The sequence below is a fragment of the Chiloscyllium punctatum genome, chromosome 10 (assembly GCF_047496795.1).
Source record: "Chiloscyllium punctatum isolate Juve2018m chromosome 10, sChiPun1.3, whole genome shotgun sequence".
In the NCBI taxonomy this organism is placed as follows: Eukaryota; Metazoa; Chordata; class Chondrichthyes; order Orectolobiformes; family Hemiscylliidae; genus Chiloscyllium; species Chiloscyllium punctatum.
The window spans coordinates 37,375,811-37,401,871 of NC_092748.1; the positions used below are offsets into that span (position 1 = coordinate 37,375,811).

Sequence of the window (26,061 nt, forward strand, 5' to 3'; positions counted from 1 at the left end):
AGGATACTGTGGAGCCTCCACCTCCCATTTAGCTGTTTTAATAGTCCCATTTTTAGAAAGAAAAACTGCTAGTTTACTTACAAGTATCATTTTTGTCCATGTTGCTTTTTTATTTAACTCACTTTTCTGGGATGTGTGCATTGCTGGCTGCCCAGCATTTTTGTCCGTCTCTAGTTGCCCTTGAGAAGGTTGTGATGAGCTGCATTCTTGCACTGCTGCAGTGCGCAGCTGTGGGTTGGCCCATAAAGAGAGAGAATTCCAGGATTTTGACCAGGTATCAGTGAAGGAACAGCAATATGTTTCCATGTCAGGATAGTGAATGGCTTGGAGGGAAACCTGCAGGTGGTGGTGTTCTCATATCTACTGACCTTGTCCTTCTAGATGGAAGTTGTCATGGGTTTGGATGGTGCTGCCTGAGGATATTTAGTGAATTTCTGCAGTGTATCTTGTAGATAATACACACTGTCACTACTGGGCTTCAGTAGTGGAGGGAATGGATTCTTTTGGATGTGTTGCTTTGTCCTGGATGATGTCATCCCCACTTCTGATCTGATGATGGAAGGTCATTGATGAAGCAACAGAAGATGGTTCGGCCTAGGACACTACCCTGAGGAATTCCTGCTCAGATGTCCTGGAGCTGAGATGACTGACCTTCAACAACCATGACCATCTTCTGATGTGTCAGGAATGACTCCAGCCAGGATGAGTTTGCACCCTGATTCCCATTGTTTTGTTAGGGCTCCTTGATGCCATAATCGGTTGAATGTAATCTTGATATTAAGGGCTGTCACTCTCACCTGACCTCTGGAATTCAGTTCTTTTGTCCATGTTTGAACCAAGGTTGTAATGAGGTCAGGAGCTGAGTGATCCTGGCAGAACCCAAACTGGACATCACTGAACAGGTTATTGCTAAACAGGTGCTGCTTGTTAGCACTGTTGATGACATCTGCCATCACTTTACTGATGACCAAGAGAAGACTGATGAGGCAGTAATTGGCCAGATTGAATTGTCCTGCTTTTTGGGTACAGGACATACTTGGGCAATTTTACACAGTGTCAGTTAGATGCCATGTTGTAACTGTACTGGAATAGCTTGGCTAGGAGAATGGCAAGTTCTGGAGCACGAGTCTTCAGTACTATTAACGAATGTTGTCAGGGCCCATGGCCTTTACAGTACCAAGTGTCTCCAACCGTTTCTTGATGTCACATGGAGTGAGTCGAATTGGCTGAAAGCTGGTATCTGTAATGCTGGGGACCACTGAGATTGATCATGCACTCAGCACTTCTGACTGAAGATTGCTGCGAATACTTTTGCACTGACATGTTTGGCTCTTCCATCATTGAAGATGGGGATATTTGTGGAGCCTCCTTCTCCAGATAGTTGTTTAATCATCCACCACCATTCTTGAGTGGATGTGGCAGGATTACAGAGCTTAGATCTGATCCATTGGTTGTGAGATTGCTTAGCTCTGTCTATCATTTGCTGCTTATGCTGTTTGGCATGCAAGATTGGTAAGGACACGGTCAAGTATGTTTTTCATACTCGGTTCCCTCACCACCTGCTGCAGACCCAATCTAGCAGCTCTGCTGTGTAGGAGAATCCACTCCAAATCATACAATGTGCAAGTTTAAGACTACTTGTTTTATAGATCATTCATGTAGCGATGCTATGGCTTTGAGAGATCTATTTTGATCCTTTTTATGAAGGTTGAGATACAGGTAAAGAGTAGTCTCCTCAAAGCCAGTAAAGTAAACAGCTTCTAAGAACTTGGTTTTTCTTAAAGTTGAAAAAATAGAAACAGCCTGAATAAGTGGGGTCAAACTCCCAAAGAACCTGGATTTTTAGTTGTGGATTTCAGCAGTTGCTGAAGTCTTGAAGCTTGATGTGGAAGCTCTTAGTCCTCTCTGTGTTACAGCTAAAAGCTGTGGTTTTCTTCCTGCTGCTAGAATTGTATGTGAAACAATCTATTTTACTGAACTTGCCTTTACCAAAGATGTGTTTATGGGATGTTACTACATTGGAGCAGTTCATTAGTGGTAGTTAATATATATATAATATATATATATATAAAACTTCATTAAGCATTTCAATAGAGTTACAGTTAAGCCAATTCTTTTATTTTGTCTGTATTTTAACTGCTGTGTAAAAATAAAGTGTGTTTTGTTTAAAGTAGATTGACCATTCAAATTGCATCTGGAACATGCCTTACACTTACCTTTAACATAAGAAAAGTTAGGGTCTAGGCTATCTTCTTAATATATTTTATGGGGATTTGGTCTGGTCCATAACATTGACTTGAACATTAAAACTTTCCGAATTTTGGCTGTACCTTTAATGGACATGAGTTTGCTTATTTGTCAATCAGATTTCCAAATGAAGCACATTACAGTGCAGAAAACTCTCCCCAAGGTGACCTACATTACAGCTGTCACTTAGCCAACTGATTTCCTCTATTTTTAATTTTATTGAATTAGCCAGAATAGGAAAGTTTCATGCTTTGGAGCACTGATATCTTTAAATCTGGGTTCCACCAATTGAATAGTCCGTGCTAGTGAATCACTGATGGTGTGAAGCAAAGTTGATCAGAGTCCTGTGGGAGAAAATGAGGAGTTATTCCTAGTTCAAACTTAAACTTTGCATTTTGTGTCAACTCAGGTCAGATGCAAGTAATCAGGATGTCTTCTGATGCTTTAGAACATTCACAGCATGGCAACTGATTTTATTTTTAGCATAACAAAAGTTGCAAAAAGAAACAAGAAGCTTGGGAAAATAATGCATCATTCTCTATACATGCGTCTCCAATTCTGGGAAAAATGGGATCATTTTGGCCGAACTCAATCAGTGGAAAACTTAAATCAGCTTGGCACTGTATTCCTCCCAAAGCAGGGACGAAGTTTGCAGTTTTCCCTGGCCCCCACTAGGAATTCTATCAGTTTGCCAATCCAAACTTCAGGTACAATCAGGCAGTCAGGTTGCAGAACAAGTGTTGATCCAGTGTTGTCAGCTTCTCAGGACCAAGTCAAGTATTTACTCTACATTGCTAAATTGCCTTTTACAAGTATAGCTCTACATGGAGAATGTACTTGATCTGCTACCTTGCTACGTTCATTTTTTTGTGTGCCTTTTCCAGTGGTCTGACAGTGTATTATTTTCATTCTAGATTTCAAACTATTTGCTGTCTTCAATGTGTCTGATGAAGACTTCAGTGAACGGTCCTACCATGAAGGCAATGTATCACTCAGAGTAGCAAGGAAGGGCCAAACCATTTGTACCCTGGAAGCAGATTGGTTGGAAATCACAACATCTTATTATAAAAGTGGAATGTCATTGGTTGATTCATTCGTAGTTTGGGAAACAATGAAAGGTAACTATCATTTACAATTGTATTGTGTGATAAGTTATTGCAAGTACAATTGAATGGTGACAATTGATTTTAATGCAATGGATAGCAAATTGCTGAATAAATTTAATACATTCCAAACAAAGGATCAAGGTTATAAAGTGGTTGAGTGTGATCTTTTGTAGCTAAAGAACTTGGCAGGATGACAGGTGTTTCTGGGATGTCCAAAAACAAAGTGACAGAAGTGACAATGAATTTCAAAGATGTTTTGTACCTACCACTTAGAATTGGAGGCAATGATTCTAACTGGACTATTAGTAATCCTGATAGAATCCCAACCATCCTTGAGGGAACTGTCAGGTTTACAAGGATCTCACCCACCAGTTATAAAACCAACAGAAACCCCAGTCTATTTTTCTTTTATTTTTCACATAACATTAATGAATCATTATCCACATTGTGGAGAATTTTGGAATACTGTTCTTTTAAGACTTTTTTTCCCTTGTGGACACACATTGCTAGACTTAACACAAGCCTGTTACAGCAGGAACCATGGTGGCTGAATCCACTCAATCATGGGACAGGCCACTCGAGTGTCTCCCAGCAGCGTCTCTCTCTATTAATTCAGGGGAGAAGTAGAAGGGGGCTGATGTGGGATTGTTGGATGACAGAATCTGGCCGCCAAATAGGCTGATTATTGGCAAACATTATCCCTGAACCCACCACAATTTTTTTTTAAGATTAGATTCCCTACAGTTGGTGGCTCAGGAATTTAATTGGGCTGCATGGAATTCTCAAGCCTTTGAAGGCCACCCAAAAAACCCTTCTTGATCCCAATAAATATCACCAAATTTGAGAGTCTGAATACCAGAAACTTAGCTGTTCGTGCTACGTTCCCCTGTGAATCGATTACCCCCTGCATTTTCCAAAACAGCATACCTGTTTGAAATAGGGATAGTCAGAGGGAAATTGAGAAACAAATTTGAAAGGATATCTCAGCTATAGAGTGGTAATGGTAGGAGATTTTAACTTTGCGAACATAGACTGGGACTGCCATAGTGTTAAGGGTTTAGATGGAGAAGAATTTGTTTAGTGTGTACAAGAAAGTTTTCTGATTCAGTATGTAGATGTACCTACTAGAGAAAACTTGACCTACTCTTGGGGAATAAGGCAGGGGAGGTGACTGAGGCGTCAGTGGGCCAGCGACCATAATTCTATTAGATTTAAAATAGTGATGGAAAAGGATAGACCACATCTAAAAGTTCTAAATTGGAGAAAGGCCAATTTTGAAGGTATTAGGCAAGAACTTTCAAAAGCTGATTGGGGACAGATGTTCGTAGGTAAAGGGACAGCTGGAAAATGGGAAGCCTTCAGAAATGAGATAATGAGAATCCAGAGACAGTATATTCCTGTTAGGGCGAAAGGAAAGGCTGGTAGGTATAGAGAATGCTGGATGACTAAAGAAATTGAGTGTTTGGTTAAGAAAAAGAAAGAAGCATATGTCAGGTATAGACAGGATAGATCGAGTAAATCCTTAGAAGGGTATAAAGGCAGTAGGAGTATGCTTAAGAGGGAAATCAGGAGGGCAAAATGGGGACATGAGATAGCTTTGGCAAATAGAGTTAAGGAGAATCCAGAGGGTTTTTACAAATACATTAAGGACAAAAGGATAAGTCGGGAAAGAATAGGGCCCCTCAAAGATCAGCACGGCAGCTTTTGTGTGGAGCCGCAAAAAATGGGGGAGATATTAAACGAGTATTTTGCATCAGTATTTACTGTGGAAAAGGTCAGTGAAGATATAAAATGTCGGGAAATGGATGGTGTCATCTTGAAAAATGTACATATTACGGAGGAGGAAGTACTGGATGTCTTGAAACACATAAAGGTAGATAAACCCCCAGCACCTGATCAGGTGTACCCTAGAACTCTGTGGGAAGCTAGGAAAGTGATTGCTGAGCCTCTTGCTGAGACATTTGTACCATCAATAATCACAGGTGAGGTGCTGGAAGACTGGAAGTTGGCTAATGCAGTGCCACTGTTCAAGAAGGGTGTAAGGACAAGCCAGGGAACTATAGACCAGTGAGCCTGACGTCAGTGGTGGCAGGTTGTTGGAGGGAATCCTGAGGGACAGGATGCACATGTATTTGGAAAGGCAAGGACTGATTAGGGATAGTCAACATGGCTTTGTGTGTGGGAAACCATGTCTCACAAACTTGATTGAGCTTTTTGAAGAAGTAACAAAGAGGATTGATGAGGGCAGAGTTGTAGATGTGATCTATATGGACTTCAGTAAGGCGTTTGATAAGGTTCCCCATGGGAAGACTAGTTAGCAAGGTTAGATCTCACGGAATACAGGGAGAACTCACCATTTGGATACAGAACTGGCTCAAAGGTAGAAGACAGAGGGTGGTGGTGGAGGGTTATTTTTCCGACTGGAGACCTGTGACCAGTGGAGCGCCACAAGGATCAGTGCTGGGTCCACTACTTTTTGTCATTTATATAAATGATTTGGATGTGAACATAAAAGGTACAGTTAGTAAGTTTGCAGATCACACAAAAATTGGAGGTGTGGTGGACAACGAAGAAGGTTACGTCAGATTACAACAGGATCTTGATCAGATGGGTCAATGGGCTGAGAAGTGGCAGATGGAGTTTAATTCAGATAAATGTGAGATGCTGCATTTTGGGAAAGCAAATTTTAGCAGGTCTTATACACTTAATGATAAGGTCCTAGGGAGTATTGCTGAACAAAGAGACCTTGGAGTGCAAGTTCATAGCTCCTTGAAAGTGGAGTTACAGGTAGATAGGATAGTGAAGAAGGCGTTTGATATGGTTTCCTTTATTGGTCAGAGTATTGAGTACAGGAGTTGGGACGTCATGTTGCAGCTGTACAGGATATTGGTTAGACCACTGTTGGACTATTGCGTGCAATTCTGGTCTCCTTTCTATCGGAAAGATGTTATGAAACTTGAAAGTGTTCAGAAAAGATCTACAAGGATGTTGGAGGATTTGAGCTATGGGGGGAGACTGAACAGGCTGGGACTGTTTTCCCTGGAGTGTTGGAGGCTGATGGGTGACCTTATAAAGGTTTACAAACTTATGAGAGGCATGTATAGGATAAATAGACAAAGTATTTTCCTTGGGGTGGGGGAGTCCAGAACTAGAGGACATAGGTTTAGGGTGAGAGGGGAAAGATATAAAAGAGACCTAATGGACAACTTTTTCACGCAGAGGGTGGTACGTGTATGGAATAAGCTGCCAGAGGAAGTGGTGGATGCTGGCACAATTGCAACATTTAAAAGGCATTTGGATGGGTATATGAATAGGAAGAGTTTGGAAAGATATGGGCCAAATGCTGGCAGGAGTGACTAGATTGGGTTGGGATATCTGGTCGGCATGGACAGGTTGGACCGAAGGGTCTGTTTCTGTGCTGTACATCTCTGTGACTCTATGACTGTATTCAGTCATTCTCATTTTTCTCATCATATGGCAGATAATGCAAGATTACAGTTGCCTTTCATGAGTAATTCAGAAATGCCTAAGTTAAACTACTTTAGCTTCAGAACTATGGCTGTGATAATCTAATGATGATTTTCATTTTTAGATATGAATCAAATGGCAATGGCATGATTCAATTATCTACTCTCCACGACCATTAAATTAGTTTGCCTTTGTTTATTGGTCCAGATTAGAGGATATGTGATCACTGTGCACGTGAACCGGAGGTCCAACTGTTAAAGGAAATGGGTCCTCTGCATTATTTTGTATGTTTCTGCCCCTGGACATATTGATTGATTAGACAACATTAATGTCAAGTGTTTGACCCTCAAATAACGAATCAATCCCAAGAAAGATGATTCAAGTCATGGGACAGGAAGACAATCATAACTTGTATCAGAGAAGTATTCCTACTCCCCTTGGAGGTAGAGGATGTTTGATAAATAAATGGTAATCATCTCCATGGAGCTAGGGCATGCTAAAGAGCCACGATTGGTCCAAGGCCAATTTGTTGCATGTTTACTTTCTAGTGGAATCTTCCAACAGAAATTTGGCCCAAATTTACATATTTAAATAAAATTGCTTCTCATCTAGATGACCAATGGGTGTACAGACTACGTCAGTCTTAAATTGGTTTGCTTTTGCTAATTTTGTAGCTGAGGATTAGGCACAACACTTAATTTCCAGTATTAGAGTTCTTCTGATAAATGACTTTAATTGCCAATCTGAGAATCAACTGACATAATACTGAAGCAAAGCAAAGTTCTTTTCTTCTATAATTATTACGTTTTGCCTAATGGTGTGTTTTCCCAGTGGATGTAAAGCTATTTTAAAATCTATTATTCACAAATATCCTCACCAGAAAATGATTTAATAAAGTAGCAGTTTGCTCGATGGCCTATATTTGAGTCAAATATTTTAGAACTTTTAAGTAAAGCAACAAGGAAGGTTTAACATTTTTACTCAATAATTTGGGACAGCTGCAAACAGGAACTTGCAGCCTGTTCATTTTAATTGGAAGTTGAACTTTGGATAAGCAATTAGAAATTCACTCCAAATATAAACCACATTATCCCCTAGGGCTATCTTGTGTTTAGACACTTAAAAATTAGTAAAGGCAGATATGCATATTGCCTGACTGAATTCAGTTTTGGGCTTTTTCCATATTTGCAAATCCAGGGGCTAATTCCTGTTTTACTCTCTATCTTGGAAACTGGATAAAACTTGATTAACCAAATGTTATGTAAATTCTAACTGCTTTTTTCCAGATCTTTTAAAGGGATCACTAGAGGCCACCAAAAGTTTCAGATTGTGCAGTCAAAAGAAGAATTTTGGCCAATGCAACAGCATGAGTAGCCAGACACACCAATTAAATGCCAAATGGAGGGAGTGTTGGGGGACTCCCACAGGATCATCCCAGCACCATGGAGGACACTGGCTGAGTATAGAACTTGGTTTTCAGACAAAGACCAAAGGGGCCATTGGAGCCTCAGGTTCCTTGCCCATATGAAAGGGATGAAAAGCCACACCTCAAGACAACATCAATATGTAGGAGGTTTCCTTTTGACTTTAATAGTCCTACTAGCTTTGGGTCTCATTTTTAGCTTTGTGATTTCATACACACTTTCTCCAATTTGAAGCTCATTCACAGTTCTTTAACCCACTCAGTAACACCCACTTCCCCCATTGGAGTTCCAGCTGTCAACAGCTGCAGATCTTTTGATTGGTCCTGCTTCCACAGAAAATCTGTCCACTATCCTTAATTGGGCAGCAAATATGAAGGTAGCCAATTAGCCAAGCTGAAACTGCTTTTTTTTTCTGGAACTAGGTTCACTTTAGTGAGCATCTCAGGGACAGTAACATGTGTAGCTTTGAACAAGGCACTGGCAGTTAGGTGAGTAGGAACATTAGGGAGGAGAGGAAAAAGATGCTCTTTTGCACAGTTCTCATCACCACCCTGTACAATTGCAACAAAACTTTCTGTTTTTGAATTCCATCTCCCGAGTAATAAAAACCAAAATTCCATTTGCATTCTTACTTGCTGCACCTTCATGTTAACTTTTTTTATATTTCATGCTCAAGAACATCCAGGTTCTTGAACACTGCACTTTTTTGAGTCTTTACTTAAATAATGGTCTGCCTTTTTGATTCATCCTACTAAAGTGCTTGATCTCTCACTTTCCTACATTAAACTCCATATGCCAAGTTTTTGCCCACTCATGCAATCTGTTTATATCGCCTTGCAGATTCCTTCTGCCATCATCACAACAAGTGCTCTACCAATTTTTGTAGGTGAACAAATTACTGTCCCTTCCACTCCAAGTTATTAAAGTAGATTGTAAATAATTGAGGTGCTTAGATTGATCTTTGTGGCACTAATTATGTCTTTCCAACCTGAAAAAGACTTATTAATCTTGACATAATATAGGAGCAAATTACTACCAAAGCTGGAACCTGTACTGAAAACAACAAATTCTGGAGATAACAGTATTTATTGTTTTCATCCATCTTGACTGTCAACCAATCCTCAGTCCATGTTGAGAGACTACTCACAATACCATGACTGCTATCTTGTGCAATAACCTTTTTATGTGACAACTTATCAAATGCTTTCTGGAAATCCAAATGCACTATATCTACAGGTTCCTCTTTATGACTGCTTATTATACCCTCAAACAATTCTAAAAAAGTTATCAAACATGATTTCCCTTTCACAGCACCACATTGACTCTGATTGTGTTATGGAATCCAAGGTTCAAATATTAATGTGGATAAATGGGATCTGGTTCATGGGATACAGGTATCTATTCCAGGGAAAGTAGGATCTGTACCATAGGCACTGTGCATACCTGAACCACGTGGGGATTGGTGTTCTCGTAAGCCATATAATTAGGGAAGTAGAGCAGAGGAAGTATGAAAACAAAATAGGGTAAGGGTTCAGATTTAGAATGGTATGGATATAAAATGGTGTGGAAATTAAAGAACAGCGACACGACAAGAAAAAGATGTCAATGAAATGTATGGCAACTATATTTTGTAAAAATACAAGTGAAAATAAATTATTATTCTATGGGTAGGTAGCTAAGTATTAAAACTCCTGTACCTTTTGAAAAAGACAAGAAACTAGGAAAAGGAGGAGGGGTGTCTCTGTTAATTAATGGTGTATATTGCACTGACAAAGTTGACCTAAGTTTTAGAAACCAGGGTATACAATTTGTTTAAGGAGAGATGAGAAATGATGAGGACAAGAAGTCACTGTGGGAATAGTGCTACATGATATTGGCAGGAAGAAATAATAGGAACTTGTCAGGAAGGTACAATAATAATCATAGGGGATTTTAATTTGTATATGGACTAGAAAAATCAGATGGGCAAAGATAGCCTCAATGAGAAGTTAATAGAATATTTTCAAGATAGTTTCTTAAAACAGGATATTCTGAAATTTACCGGAGATCAAGCTACACCAGATGTGGTATTGTGCAACTATGTAGGACTAATTAATGATTAAATAGTGAAAGTGGTTAGTAGTATAGATAGTGGTAATCGAAATATGGTTAAATTTTGCATTCCTTTTGAGGTGAGGATCTAAAATTTGAATTTAGGCTGTTGTCAGAAGCAACAAGTCTCTGTAGATTTTTGTTAACCACAAAATGGCTTTTCAATTTAAAATAACACAACAAAATGGCTGCAAGTAATGATTTGACTCTGTGAACTTGAACTGATGCTTTGCTAAGTTGGTTGTATTTAGAGATAAGAGAGAACAATGGATTTTTCATAATATGAGTCATAAGTGATTTGGTATTCAAACTAACCTTGAACTGCTTGCATGGGATGGTGCTATACGTAATTTAAGAACCCTTTCCTGGGGAATATCATTGGATTACCCTGCTGTAAATCATGTCACCTTATTATATGTGATTTGTCTTTTCTTGTAATTAAGGCTGTACTATATCTTAAACTACATATAAATAAGGTGTAATTTTCTAATGTAATTGCACAACTTCATCACGAAACATAGAAACTTTAACCTCTGTGTTGCTGGACAAATCTGCGCCAGACTCCCTTAATTTATAAGCTGGTAACCTTGCTTTAAACAGATCGTACTCCTTGTGATTCTTTTGACCAATCTTGAACCAAGAGGCCCCTTTGGAGGGGTCTAGATCTTCAGAGGGAGAGTGGTCCAAAATGAGTATTCTGCTATTATATTAAATCAGTTATGACGACATGAAAGCAAAGCTACCTAAAGCAAATAGGCAAATTAGGTTAAGGAGTACATCAATTGAGAAGCAGTTATGGAGATTCATGGGGATATTCCAAGTACACAGAGTAGATTCATTCCAACCAGGAAGAAAAGCTTCAATTGGAGGACCCACCATTAGCAGTTAAAAAGTTAAAGATAACGTAAAAGAAAAGCTAAGATGGGTGACAGGTCTGAAGAGTGGACTAAAGGTAGAGAACAGCATAGAATGACTGAAAGATTAATTAAGAGCAAAAAAATTAGAGTCTGAGAGAAAGTTAGCTATAAATATAAAAACAGTTTCTATAGATCTTTTTAAAGAAAATAGTTAACCTATTGTTAAATAGTCCAAGGGAATGTGTCTGGGGAATTAACAATGGAAAACAAGAAGATGGCAAATGAATTAAACAAACACTTTACATCAGTCTTCTCCAGAAGATACAAATCATGTCTCAGATGTAGCTTTAAATAAAAACGAGCGAGGAAATTGCAAACATTAGGGAAGTTACATTGAACAAGTTGATGGAGCTGCAGATTAATAAGTCCCTGGTCCTGATGGATTTCATCCTCGGTTCTTAACTATTTCAGTAGCCACTTATTTTGAGGCTCTATTTTTAGTGTTCCAAAATTCCCCAGATTTTGGGATGGTACCACTAGATTAGAAAATAGCAAATGTAACTTCTTTGTTCAAAAAGGGAGGAAAACAGAAAACTGGAAACTACAAATCAGTTAGTTTAATGTCTATCGTAGGGAAGATGTTAAAAGCTATTATTTAAGATGTTACTAAGGGGCAGTTACAAAAATTCAGGGTAATCAGGCAAAGTCAACCTGTCTTTTGTTTGACCAATTTATTTTATCTTCATTGAACAAGTAATGCATGTTGTGGATAAAGGAGAACAGGTGGAAGTGCTGAGATTTCCACAGACATTTGATGCGGTGCCATATGAAACATTATTGTGGAAAATAACAGGAAATGATTTAGGGGTAACATTAATATACATAGATGATTAGCTAGCTGACAGGAGATAACAAGTAGAAGTAAATGGGTCATTTTCTGTTTGATAAAATGTTTTGAATGATGTGCCAAAAGAGTTTGGACTGGGGCATTTACTTTCTACAGCTATAGGTTGTAAACTACATAGATGAAGGCATTGAAAGTATGGTTCTTCAGTCTGCTGACCACACATGCAGGAAAATTATGACGAGAACTTAAGGAGGCTACAATGGTATGTAGATAGGTTAAATGAAGGGGTAAAGATCTGGCAAATTGATTATAGTGTTGGAACACGTGGAACTGTCCATTGGCAGGAAAAATAAGAAAAATGTTCTCACTATTTAGATAGTATGCTTCTATCTGAGATGCAAGAAAATCTGGATATCCTGGGGCATGAATTTCAAAATATTCATTTGCAGATCACAAAGTAACTAGGAAATCTAATAGAATATTATTGTTTACTAGTTAAGGTGACTTGAATACAAAAGTGGAGTGATTATGCATTAGTTGTGTATGGTAGTGGTGAGATTCAATCTGGAATACAGTGAACTGAATTGGTCTGTTTCTTTTCAAGGAAAGGTATAAAGGCAATAGAAGCAATTCAAAGAAGGTTTGCTAGACGAAATCCAGAATTGTTGGGTTATTCATGAGGAAAGCTTGAGCAGGCTGTATTGCTATATACTGAAGTTTCGAAGCATAAGGGGTGACGGTGGAAACAGTAGATCTCAAGAGGTTTTGAAGGGGTGGATATTTTCAAGATTTTCCTCATGAAAGAGTCTAGAAGTGGGGGATCATTATTTAAAAATAAGGAGTCCATTTAAGATCAAGATGAGGCAAGCATTTTTCAAAGTCATGAGTTTTTGGAACTTTCTTTCTCAAAAAGTTAGAGAATTGGAGTCTTTGAATATTCTTAAGGTGGATATATCTAGGAACAGGATTAGACCATTCAGCCCATTGAGCCTTCTCTACCATTCATTTCAATTATGACTGATTATTACTTCAATTCCACATTGCCGTACTTCATCCATATCCATTGATGTCAATAGTCTTTAGCAATCTAATTCTGTATTAAGCATGCTTAGTGATTGAGATTCCACAGCTCACTGGGGTAGAAAATTCCAAAACTTCATCACCTCTGAGTGAAAAACATCCTCTTGATGCACCGTTTGCTGTCCTGATTGCTTGCTGCACCTGAGAGCTAACCTTTAATGGCTTGTAAACATCAGTAAAGAAGTATTGTGCTTTTTTTTATTCCCACCAAAGTGAATAACTTCAAACTTATTCACATTATAGGGCATGTGCCATTTTCTAGCCCATTTAGATAAATCTGTCCAAGAACTCTTAAAGCCACATTGCATCTTCCTCATAACAGATGTTCCCATCCAACTTGGTGTTGCCAGCAAGTTTGGAAATAATACAATTCTCCATTCTTCCTTTTCCCCATTTCCTCCTTTCTTAAATAGTGAAGTTAAAGTTACTACTTCTCTGAATCCATTGAAATTCGAAAGATAATCACCAATGCATCCACTGCCTCTCAGGTCACCTGCTTTCCTGGGATGAAACTCATCTGGTTCAGGGAATTAATCATCCTTCAATTCAGTTAGGGTATGGAATGCAGTACCTGGAAACGTACTGAGGCATTCAAAAAGGCATTGGGTAGTTTTATGGATAGTAATAGTGTGTAAAGGTGTAGGAAAAAGTCAGGAGAGGAGCAGGAGTAAAAGAACTGACACAGGCATAAATGGCCTTCTGCACTATAACAATTCTGTGACTCTTCACTATTTTTCATACTGTATCCACCCTTCTGACCTGCACTAAACTTTGCCCAACATTATGCTGTTTCTTTAAGTTTTACACTACCTTTAACTTTTTTGTTAGCCTTTCCTGTTTGGAATATCATCTCAGCTCTGGTATCATCCTAGCAACTCCTTTCTGCACTGTCTCCAATACTTCTTATCCTGCTTATATATTAATTTTCAATTCTAGGAGACTATTTGTCTAAGTCTGTGGATGGAATGTTTATTTATGAAGAACATCATTTGAGGTCTTTTGAGTCAAGCAAGATACCAAATGATGCAATTGTTGTTGAACAATGGACCGTTATTGAGGTAAGGTGATCTCCTATTCTGTTCAGAATTTAACATTTCAAAATATTTTTACAAGGTATTTAGGATGCAGAAAGTTATATTTAGTGATTCTTTTGGAAGTGTATCTCATTTGGTAACAGCCCGGTGACTCACTGGTTAGCACTGCTGCCTCACAGCACCAGGGTCCCAGGTTTAATTCCAGCCTTGGGCAACTGTCTGTGTGGATCAATATCATGTTCTCCCCGTGTGTGTGGGTTTCCTCTGGGTGCTCTGATTTCCTTCCACAGTCCAAAGATGTGCAGGACAGGTGAATTGGCCATGCTAAATTGCCCATAGTGTTAGGTGCATTAGTCAGAGGGAAATGGCTCTGGATGGGTTACTCTTCGGAGGGTCGGTGTGGACTTGTTGGGCTGAAGGGCCTGTTTCCACATTGTAGGAAATCTATTCTAATCAGTGTTATTCTTTATAAATTCAAAATTATCTGTTACCTACCGTACGTGATTATGAGTTCTGTTCTTGCCCATTTGCCAAATAATTGTGTGGGAAGCAAAATGTAGGCTTCCATAAGTAGGTTGAAGTAATGAATTAAAATGGCCAGCAGATTAAGATTCCTAACAACATGTAGCGGGAACCTAATTTGTAATGCTTTACTTTGCTTATCATGCCTAACCATTTGAACTCTATTTCACCAGATTAAGTCGTAGTTTAATTTTGCAATTAACTCTTCAAAGAACAAGGAAACATGCCTTGAGATTTATGATTAGTTAAAGCTGGTGTGTGACAGATCATATAGTTTTTCTTGTAGATTTGGACTGAGTAGGAACGACTTATCTTTTATAGGGAGCTTTGTTGGACTGTGGAAAGAAGACATCAATGTATTGGGATAGTATGGTAGTTGTGAAGGAAGATGGGTCATAACCTATGAAGGGAGTACAATGGTGGCTATGCAAGGAGATCGGACTGTGGCTAACCAAGAAAAAGAGAGTTGATAATGGCCGTTCTACAACGGCTTGAAAAGGACAGGGATGGAAGCCGCAAAGAAGGTCACTATATTCAGATAAGAATATAGCCTTAATGTGGGGAATTCAAAGGTTTATAGGGTTTAGGTCAACCTTGAATTCTTAGGAGGTGAGAGAGTAGAGGCCCTTCAACGTTGGTGAAGGGAGGTTTGATTATGATGCTTGGTAGATCAAAACTAAATCAGGGCCAGTTCCAGAGCAATTGAGCAATGGTGCTGGTGAGTGGCTCAAGGGTCACTTAGAAGAGTGAGGGTCAAGAATGATAAAGGTAAAGTCAAAAGTGACTGAGGGAGGATACATGATGATATTTTCCAATTCCAGGGTCATAGTTGCAATAACAGGGAATGGAGAACAGATAAAAGATGGAATTGCCTACAGTAGGGTGGGTAGAAACCATGGTGTGGTTGATGCAAAGTACAGAGCTCCTAAGCAGACTGGAGGAGAACCTGATCGAAGGCCTTTCTGAACTGTGAAGTGACTATTTATCTGTTTGTCCTGAAGTGAGAGCAGTTATCAGGATCAATAGGTGGGAAAGGTGTAGCACAGGCCCTGGGATGGGAGGAAACAGTTAAGTGGAGGAAAAGGAGGCAGCAGCTCACAAAAGGAGGATTCGAGATTGACAACAAGATGAACGCTACTTGTTTGCAATTAATGAAAGCCTTTCTTGATGCCATTTGAATTTTGTCTGGACCTTCAATCCTGTGAGGTAACAGCACCTACCATGCAATTGATGTTCCCCAAAACTCTTGAGTAGCTCTTTGACTGAACACTGCATAATTGGGCATGGCCAGTCATTTTGCCTCCAAGCAAAATGATTAACTTGTGTGATTGTTGCACTGCATCTGACAACCATTTACTGAAAGGTAACTTAGACTGTGTAAGTTGTAATCAATCACTAAATTTATATAGATATTGCTTGGGCAAGGTTGAGTTCCCTATCTTAAACTTAAGTACCTCAAGTTAAAGTGTAAAGAGCAGCAAGAGAATAATCGCGACAACTAGTGTTTTGTGATAATATTCACAGAACAGTTTTCATTGGAGAAAAGGTTGAGAAGAGACAAGATCCTGATCTTAAAATATTGAGGGCCTTGACAGGGTGCAGAGGAGGTTTACCAGAATGATTGGAGGTTTTAGCTACAAATTTAGGTTGAGAGCGCTGGTGTTGTTCCCTTTGGAGCAGATGAGACTGGGGGGAGATATGACAGAGTTACATAAATGTATGGCATGTTTAATTAGCAACGTTGGACCAATGGTTGAAGGACGAGAGGAAACAGATTTAAGGTTGTGGGTGAGAGGAGGAAGAAGGCTTTTACGCAGTGAGTGGCAATGACCTGGAACCTCGAGGGTGCTTTCAAAATGAATAATTTCTAAAGGAAGGTGTACGGGCATTTGAAAAAAATGAACAGGAAAGATTCAGAGAATATAGCAAAGGAATGAGACTGACTGAATTACTCCATAGTGAGCTAGCATAGACCCAGTGAGCCAGATGGCCCACTCCTGTGCTATAAATGACTCTATGACATGATCATTTAAGAGAATGTGTTATTCAGCTTGCGTGTTGAGGATTGAACTAGAGACATGGCGACACATCTGAAGAGCATGCTTTAACTGGACAGTGGTTAGAGTTGGGACTTGGTGAGTTCCATTGCAAATGATTGAATTGAAATGATGCACTTATGTTGTAACAGATAAACTAGATTTTATGTTTCTCATAGTCATTATTTATCAAGTTTTGGCCTACATAAGAACAATAGATTTGGAAGAGGGATGTTAGTTAGTCTTTTCATGAAATGGAACAACTGGGATGGCCATTTATGGATGCACATTAATGGGTATGTGTAAATTCAGAAAGGTCAGTAATCAGAGGACAGATTTTAAAATAATTAGCAAAACCAACCAGGAAGGAAATCGGAAGATTTTTATTTCAACAATGCAGCAAGTTACCATATTCCTTTACTGCCTTAAAGGAAGATGGGAGTAGATTCAATATTAATTTTCAGAGCAAACTAGCTATATAATTTGAAAGGATAACTTTACAATGAGGACAGAGCAGAGAAATTGGACTTAAAGAATTAGCATAGGTTTGATGGGCCCTTGGCTACTTTGTCTGTGCTTTAAGATTCTGTATGATTTCAGCTTTTCTTTGAATTGCTTTGATTTATTGTTTCTACAGGGTTGTGAAGTAAAGACTGACTATGGTCCTTTGCTGCATACACTGGCAGAGTTTGGGTGGCTGGTTACTTGCGTGCTAGCCACACCTATTATTCGCCATGACAGGTAATATGGATTGATGAGCAATGTGCCCTCTAAGCTATGTGACCACGCAGAAACTAGGAAGTTCCATGCACATCATTCAGCATGGTTTCCATTTCCAGAAATTGCCGCCAGACGTGGATCTTGGAAGTCTGTGCTGTGGCAAAAAGAATTACAGGGTACATTTACTTTCAGATTTTTTTTTCAGGGACTGCAGGGGTTCAAGTGATCAATAGTTCAGTGGGAGTACATTGTCAGAGCATTCACATTCACCACATGCTTCATCCACCATTAATTGTGGCTTTTGCTTTTATCAGTAACTTCAGAACTTATTTGGTAGTTTTGAAGTGAGTAGGGCCTTATCCTGTCACATGCATCATTATCAAAGAAAGTGAGATCTTTGAACGTTTTCAGATCTGGAGTCAAACAAGGTTGAGTTCTGGCACTGACATTTTTTGATATATACTCTGCTCCTGTCATATGCATTCTGGCCATCACAGATGGGTCTACTTACATACCAGAACTGATGGAAAGCAGGTCTAAGCAAAACACACAAAAAAAAAGTAGAAGCAGGACAAGGCTTTACCTGTGACCCAAGATAAGGTGTGCCAGACCTTCATGAGAGAGTTGCTGTATGCTAATGATACACCATTGATAGGATGAATAGTCAGGCTTTTTACCAGAGTGGATAGTTCAACTACAAGAGAACACAGGTCCAAGGTGAGAGAGGGCAAGTTTAAGAGAGAAGTTCAGGGAAAGTTTTTCACACTGAGGCTAATGGGTGTCTGGAATACAGTGCCAGTGGAGGTGGTGAAAGCAGGCAAGTTAACAATGTTTAAAGCATAACTTGGTGGAGATATGATTGGGAGGCGAACAGAGGGATAGAAACTGTGTATGAGCAATAAGTAGCGAGTCTAAATAAGGATAAGGAAGCATTATAGGCTTGCTGGGTCGAAGGGCCTGTTCCTGTGCTGTATAGTATTGTATTGTATTTGAATATTGAGGAACATCTTCAGCAGCTAATGGACAAATGATTTCCATTTGTTTGACTCTCAGTATTAAAGAGACAAAATTTATAATCCAGGATGTTGGCATATCTATCAGCATTGACAATGTGATGCTGGAGGTTGTTGATAGTTTCAAATATACACTTCAAATATACCAAAAATCTGTTCTTTCATGCTGAAACTAACAAACACATTGCAAAAGCTTCAACTGCTCTGTCCAAGCTGTGTAAGGGATTGGAACAGCAGCAACCTAATTGAGAACACCAAGTGTATTGCATGTGCTGTCAATGTAGTTCTTTACAGTGATGACACCTGGACAACATATGCGAGGCAAGAGGCAAATCTGAACATTTTGCACCATTGTTGTCCCAGACATATCCTGGGGCTCTCTTAACAGAATGAGGTCATCAGCTCAGAAATGTTGGAGCAAGCAAAGAAGAAACACTCAGCTGTTCATGAAGTGGACCCAGTAAAAACAAACTTACAGGCATCTTTTTATCCTTCTGTTTTTCTCTGCAGTAAATGAGGCAGAGACTGCCATGCCAGAGTGGGTCATCTTGACCACTATAGTGCAAACCATTGCCGTACAGGTCAGAAGGCTGCTATAATGTTCTGAAACCACCCATTCCCGCATCCACTTCACTACCATATTTCTGAGCTCTCGAAAATCTGGCTGACAAATGTTAAATTGAAATCAAGCTACCAAATACAATCAAGGAACATTTTTACATATAATTACAAGGTTTCCCTGCACGCCTGGATGGGAAGCACATACACCAGAAAACCTGTTGCTGTAACCTATAGTCCATCATGTCAAGAAAAGTCACTGACACTTCCTTTAGGATTTGATTCACAAGCCTCGTCAATGTGACGTGGGGCAGTTAATAAAAAAAGAAAAAACTGCAGATGCTGGAAACCAGAAACAAAAACAGAACTGAAGAAGGGTCACTGGAGCCTAAATGTTAACTGTGACCTCTCTCCAAAGATGTTGCCACACCTGTGATTTTCCTGCAATTTCTGTTTTTGTTGTTGGGTCAGTTAATATTGAGCCTATGGTTTTCTTGAAAAGGAAGATTAAGGATTGTGTGCCGCTAATGTAAATGTGCCTGGTTTACAACTCACAAGAACCATATGATTACCAGCTTTACCATTATTACATCATTCCAAAAAGACAGAATAATTTTACCCTTTTTAACTTCAGTCTTCTTAATTCATTTATATGAAAATAATATTTCAAAATAGCAATTCTCTCAGATTAGCTGAATCTGTACAACCAGAGAGGGTACATACTCTGGGATGTACTTTGAACGGATGAATCACCTTGCAGGAGATACCAAACGATCAGCTTGAGAGAGGCCTGAGATATTGTTCCTGACGGAGGTAGCAGCAATTCTGCAAAATCATAAGATGGAGTATCATTTTTCTTTTCAACAACTGTTCCCAGACCTCTGCTAAAGCACTGGTTCAGAAAATCTTTAGTGAACTAAAATGGAAATTAGCTGTTGGACTGAATGCAGCCTATCACAGGATCTTTCTTTTAGATCTGATGGGGTAAAATCAAACTGCTGTATTTTTGACCCATTAATTCAAAACAACAAAATGTTTATATGAAAATATTTTAGTCCAGTATGCCTATTGGTAGATTAATTGCTATTGTTTACAATAGTTCAGATCTTAATTCAATTTCATGTCTGTATTACAGTGAAGGGAATTTAGCAACAAAACAAGTGATATTCTTGCAGAGACCTGCCATAACCTACAATGATCTGCATCTAGAAACATTAGAGGTAGGTTAAATTAATGTTGCCTTCAGGATTGCAGCGTTTTACATGTAGGATGTTACTCTCTTGTGATTATCATTTGCATAATATAATAAAATATTTGTTCACGACACACATGTCCTGTACCTTGTCCATGGCAACAACACAAAAACGTTTACATGTCCATTCTGCACTGCTGCAATCTCAAGTGAACAATCTGAGTTTGTATGTGCTATTTAAATAATGAAGTATACTAAGAACTAGGGATGAGGTGCAGAGGTTGAGTGGTATTATGTAATGTTGTCACTAGCATGTCACAACGGCTCCAAGTGCTAAGTTATGAAGCGCAATTACAGAAACTAGGATCTTTTGTCATTGAATAAAGAAAGTGAAGATGCAATTTAAATGAGATTTTTAAACTTGAAAGGAATTATTAACGCAATAAGAAATACTTGTTTTTTGCTGGTCAGGGAACCTTAACAAAGCTGATAGAATTACGGAATCCCTACATTGTGGAAGACAGGCCATTTGACTATTGAGTCCACACCTCCCCTCCAAATAGCATTACACACAGACCCACCCTCATGGCCTATTCCTGTAACCCTGCATTTCCTGTGGCTAATCCACCTAATCTACATGTCTCTAGACACTACAAACAATTTAGAATGGCCAATCCACCTTTGGACTGCAGGAGGAAACCCACACAGGCATAGAGAGAATGTGCAAACTCCCGACAGTCACCAGAGAGTGGAATTGAACCCAGGTCCCTGGCGCTGTGAGGCCACTGTGCCACCCTTAGTTAAGACCTTAAAAGTAGAATCAGGCCATTAAAGAGAGGTTAGACTATATTTCTTCACACAAAAGGTAGAGGTATATATCATGCCTGAGAGCCTGAGTGGCTTACTCGTGTTACTATCTTCTTGTTTACTGGTTTCAGGCTACAATCCAGGCTTACACTTGAACTCAGGATTATCCACATACCAGAGTGTTATTTATTTAATACTCAATTAATATCACAAAAACAGATTATTCTAGTCATTTTTTTGTGGAATTTTGGTGTGCATAGGTTCACAATTTTTTTATGTTACGGCAGTGACTGCACTTTAATGGTATTTAATTGGCAGTGAATCCTTTTAGTCTGAGCTCATCCATCATTAAGGATGAGGTTTCTAAATTCTTGGAAGAGCAGAGTCTGATTAGAACAAGTCAACATGGATTTAGTAAAGGGAGGTCATGCCTGACAAACCTGTTGGAATTTTTTGAAGAGGTAACAAGTAGGTTAGACCAGGGAAACCCAGTGGATGTGGTCTATCTAGACTTTCAAAAGGCCTTTGATAAGGTGCCACACGGGAGGCTGCTGAGCAAGGTGAGAGCCCATGGTGTTCAAGGTGAGCTGCTGGGATGGATTGAGGATTGGCTGTCTAACAGAAGGCAGAGAGTTGGGATAAAAGGTTCTTTTTCAGAATGGCAGCCGGTGGCGAGCGGTGTCCCACAGGGTTCGGTGCTGGGGCCACAGCTGTTCGCATTATATATTAATGATTTGGATGAGGGAACCGGGGGCATTCTAGCGAAGTTTGCCGATGATACGAAGTTAGGTGGACAGGCAGGTAGTACTGAGGAAGTGGGGAGGCTACAGAAGGATCTAGACAGGTTGGGAGAGTGGTCCAGGAAATGGCTGATGGAATTTAACGTGAGCAAGTGCGAGGTCTTGCACTTTGGCAAAAAGAATAAAAGCATGGACTACTTTCTAAATGGTGAGAAAATTAATAAAGCCAAAGCACAAAGGGATCTGGGAGTGCTAGTCGAGGATTCTCTAAAAGTAAACATGCAGGTTGAGTCCGTGATTAAGAAAGCGAATGCAATGTTGTCTCTTATCTCAAGAGGGTTGGAATATAAAAGCAGAGATGTACTACTCAGACTTTATAAAGCTCTGGTTAGGCCCATTTGGAGTACTGTGTCCAGTTTTGGTCCCCACACCTCAGGAAGGACATACTGGCACTGGAACGTGTCCAGCGGAGATTCACACGGATGATCCCTGGAATGACAGGTCTAGCATATGAGGAACGGCTAAGGATACTGGGATTGTATTCGTTGGAGTTTAGAAGATTAAGGGGAGACTTAATAGAGACGTACAAAATAATACATGGTTTGGAAAAGGTGGATGCTAGGAAATTGTTTCCGTTAAACGAGGAGACTAGGACCCATAGACACAGCCTTAGAATTAGAGGGGGTCATTTCAGAACAGAAATGCGGAGACATTTCTTCAGCCAGAGAGTGGTGGGCCTGTGGAATTCATTGCCACAGAGTGCAGTGGAAGCCGGGACGCTAAATGTCTTCAAGGCCGAGATTGATAGATTCTTGTTGTCTAGAGGAATTAAGGGCTACGGGGAGAACGCTGGTAAGTGGAGCTGAAATGCGCATCAGCCATGATTGAATGGTGGAGTGGACTCGATGGGCCGAATGGCCTTACTTCCACTCCTATGTCTTATGGTCATGCACTGTGCTATTATTAACTCAGTCTTCCTGCAGTGCAGTAGTAATGTTCCCACCTCTGGGCCAGAAGCTTGGGTTTATGTTCTATCTGCTGCAGAGGTATGTTGTAACAGATCAGAATAGGTTGATTAAAATATCTATCAATTCAAGTTATTTTCTTTTTTTAAGTAGTATGAGGAATTTTGTTTTGATGTGAGACTATATTATATAGTATTATAGTCTATTCCCTTTTTTCAATTCTAGTCATAGAAATTGGAAGTTTATTTTTAGTAATTACAAAACACTTCTAAACTTTTCAATTGGTAAAAGAATATAAAGAATCAAGGAGTTTATTGTTGGAAAATATCTTCTATGATTCTACACACAGTGCTCATTGTAATAGTACAAAGATTTATACCTCTTAGAGACCATATTCAATATTTTACCGATTTGCTTATTTTCTTGTTAGCTCTGATTAGTTGAAGAAGACAATTATAAAGGGTGCGACGAATTTCCTGTTCAAATGTGCCTCCATAATTTTTTGGAACCATTAAATCTCCCATTTAATACCAAACACTATTTTGAAAACAGACATCTAGAACGTAGAGCATTGAATAGCAGATGGGTTTGAACTTCCAAACCTGTAAATGGTGCCACCAAAAATCAGTATGAGATAATTGGGCAACAATGCAGTTTTCATGAAAAGTACTAACTCAACTGAGACCAGCAGTGAATCATTAAAACAAGCAGAGAAAATGGCAGGACAGAAGATGTCAGTAGAAGTCCATCACCAAATATAGACAGTGCAGATAGAAAAAAAGTTGTGCTTTCCCCACTGAAAATGTTTCTGTTGCTTATTTTGTGGTAGGTAATTATAGCAAGAAAACCAATATGGTATGTAGCAATTACATTCGGAGTGTTTGGAACCCCTGAAACAACGGTGAAATTTCCAGAACTTGACAGATATAAAGAGTGAAGAAAACCCTCCGGTTCAATAACTGCATCTCTAACTCAGTATAGAATCGTGAACTACAGAATTCCTGTGCAAGAATCATGGGATCCACAGCCCATCTTAGAAGCTACTTCAATTCTACTTAGTTTTGCTTTTTTCTGTATCCTTTCTCTCTTAGTTGTTTGTTACATCCATAACGGTTATCATTTCACATACCACAGTTATTCACTAGTGCTCTCCTGTCCTATTATGAACCCCTGATCAATTCCTCTTGAAATATCAATTCCTTATGTAATAGGATAGCCACCCCAATAAACTTCTCAATTAGTTCCTTTACGAATATTAATATTTTGTGATATATACTCTGGAGCAGCTAGATACCTCTGCATCTTAGGATTCTGCCAGTTGTTCTCTCTTTGAGCAATACTTTACTTTTTTATTCTTCATGCCAAAGTGAACAATTTCACATTTCCACAATTTTTTACCCTGCCTGATTTTTACCCATACATATACTCCATCCATATCTGTATGCAAATGTTCACAGTGTGCTCTCTTACCTATGTTTGTGTCATCTGCATATTTGGGTACCATGCTTTTGCTGCCTTCATCTAAGTGTTATAAATTCTAAAATGCTTGAGCCGCAATACCAATGCCGGCAAGACTCCACTTATGTCTGCAGGCTCCCCTTTACCCACAGTACATATTACTCTTTCAAAGAAGAATGTGATTTCCCTTCCACAACACTATGCTGACTGGTCCCAAGTGACTTGAGTTTTCCTAGGTGTCAGCTATGACCTCTTTATTAATCGATGCTTTCCCACAACAAATGTCAAGCTAACTGATAGTTTCTATTTTCTGCCTCCTGCCCTTCTTGATTATAGAAGTTATATTTGCTACTTTCCAATCTAATGGCACCTTCCCTGAATCTATGGACTTTTAGAATATTTAGAATGCATCTACTGCCTCATTAAACACCTCCTTTAAGACAATGGAATGAAATCCATCCAGACCTGAGACCTTGTCAACCCACAGCTCCATCAATTGCTTAATAATTTAATCTTAGTAAGCTATCTTCGTGATTGTAATTTCATGAAGCTCCTCTGTTCCTTCCACCTGATTTACAGCTGTGAGTAAAGGTATTTTGTATTCTCTGTAATGAAGAAAGAAGTTAAAATATTTATTTATTTCATCTTACTATCTTACTATTTTCTTGCTATCTACTATTAATTCCCCATTCTCAGTCATTAGAGGACCAAGACTCCTCTTTTTTCAAACCTTTTTAGATACTCTAAAAACTCTTGTTATCTATTTTTATATTTCTGGCCAGCTTTATCTCATTCTCTAATCCCTTCCTCCTGATTAACCTTTTAGTCATTTTCTTTATACTCATCTGACCTGTCACTTATCTTAGCACTGTTAGATGCGTTTTCTTTAATTTTGATGCTTTCCCTAACTTCTTTAGTACCTTGGATAGTGGATCCTCCCTTTAGAATTTTCTTTATTGCAAGGATATACCTATTCTGAGTATTCTGAAATATCCCCTTAACCATCTGGCACTGTGTCTCTATTGATCTATGCCCCAGCCAAGTATGCCCCACTTCATCTATCTCAACTTTCTTGCCCACATTGTTGTCCTAACTCAGGTTTAAAATACTAAGTCTTAGACCTGTTCTTCGCCCTTTCAAATTGGATGTAAAATACAATCATGTTGCGATCACTATTACTTAGGTGTGTTTTGGCCATTGATCATACCAGAAGGAAGTCTGATCACTCTTTAAAATGGTAACAATTGCTGCAAGTTATTAGTAAAATGGTGTTCTTCGCTGAAAAGTTGCAAAAGTTTTCAGGCAGCAAAGTATCCCAAAGTATCCCAGTTCTTGATTTCTTTCTCTACCTTCTTTACAATACTTTTCAAACTTTTATTGAACCACTTTATCAACCCATCAGTCTGAGGATAATTCACCTTGGTTTATGGAATATTAATCTTCAGTAATGCACAAGTATCCCATTAGTTGAAAGTAAACAGAACCACTAATTAGTCATAATCTCTCGACATTTCTCCTTTGAAAACCCTGTACCAAATCAAGGATTTGAAACACACATTTGCTTTACCCCTATCTTGCCTGTACTTACTGAATACACTGGACAAAAATCCTTTCTAATTTTAAAGGGCAGCCCAATCGCTTTTTTCAGCTACCTTTTAATATTGTCCCATTAACTAATTCTACTGTAGTTATTCAGTTATGAAAAGCAGTTTATTGATTTAAATCGTCGTAATCATATGAAAATCCTCTAGGTACCTTTCCCCCTTAAAAAATTCTTCCTCTGGCTCTAACCATCCTTTAATAATGGAATACTGAAAAGTAAGAATCTTTTCTCAAGTTCCTTAAGCTTTATACCACCTCTGGTCTCCTTTAGATTTTTGTACTTACCAACTATCT

General features: G+C 39.0%; 1 protein-coding gene across 7 annotated transcripts in view; it reads left to right on the plus strand.

The window, feature by feature from the left end:
* Positions 1–26,061, plus strand: part of rftn2 (raftlin family member 2) — a 69,123-nt gene that overhangs the window by 36,348 nt on the left and 6,714 nt on the right. For 6 of the 7 annotated variants that reach the window (XM_072578938.1, XM_072578942.1, XM_072578944.1 and 3 more), the window contains 5 exons: positions 3,162–3,365; positions 8,108–8,281; positions 14,057–14,178; positions 17,350–17,453; positions 20,139–20,223. In XM_072578938.1, the coding sequence (XP_072435039.1) occupies positions 3,162–3,365; positions 8,108–8,281; positions 14,057–14,178; positions 17,350–17,453; positions 20,139–20,223 (689 nt within the window). The remainder of the gene's footprint in view (positions 1–3,161; positions 3,366–8,107; positions 8,282–14,056; positions 14,179–17,349; positions 17,454–20,138; positions 20,224–26,061) is intronic. The other variant, XM_072578943.1, reaches the window with a different exon arrangement.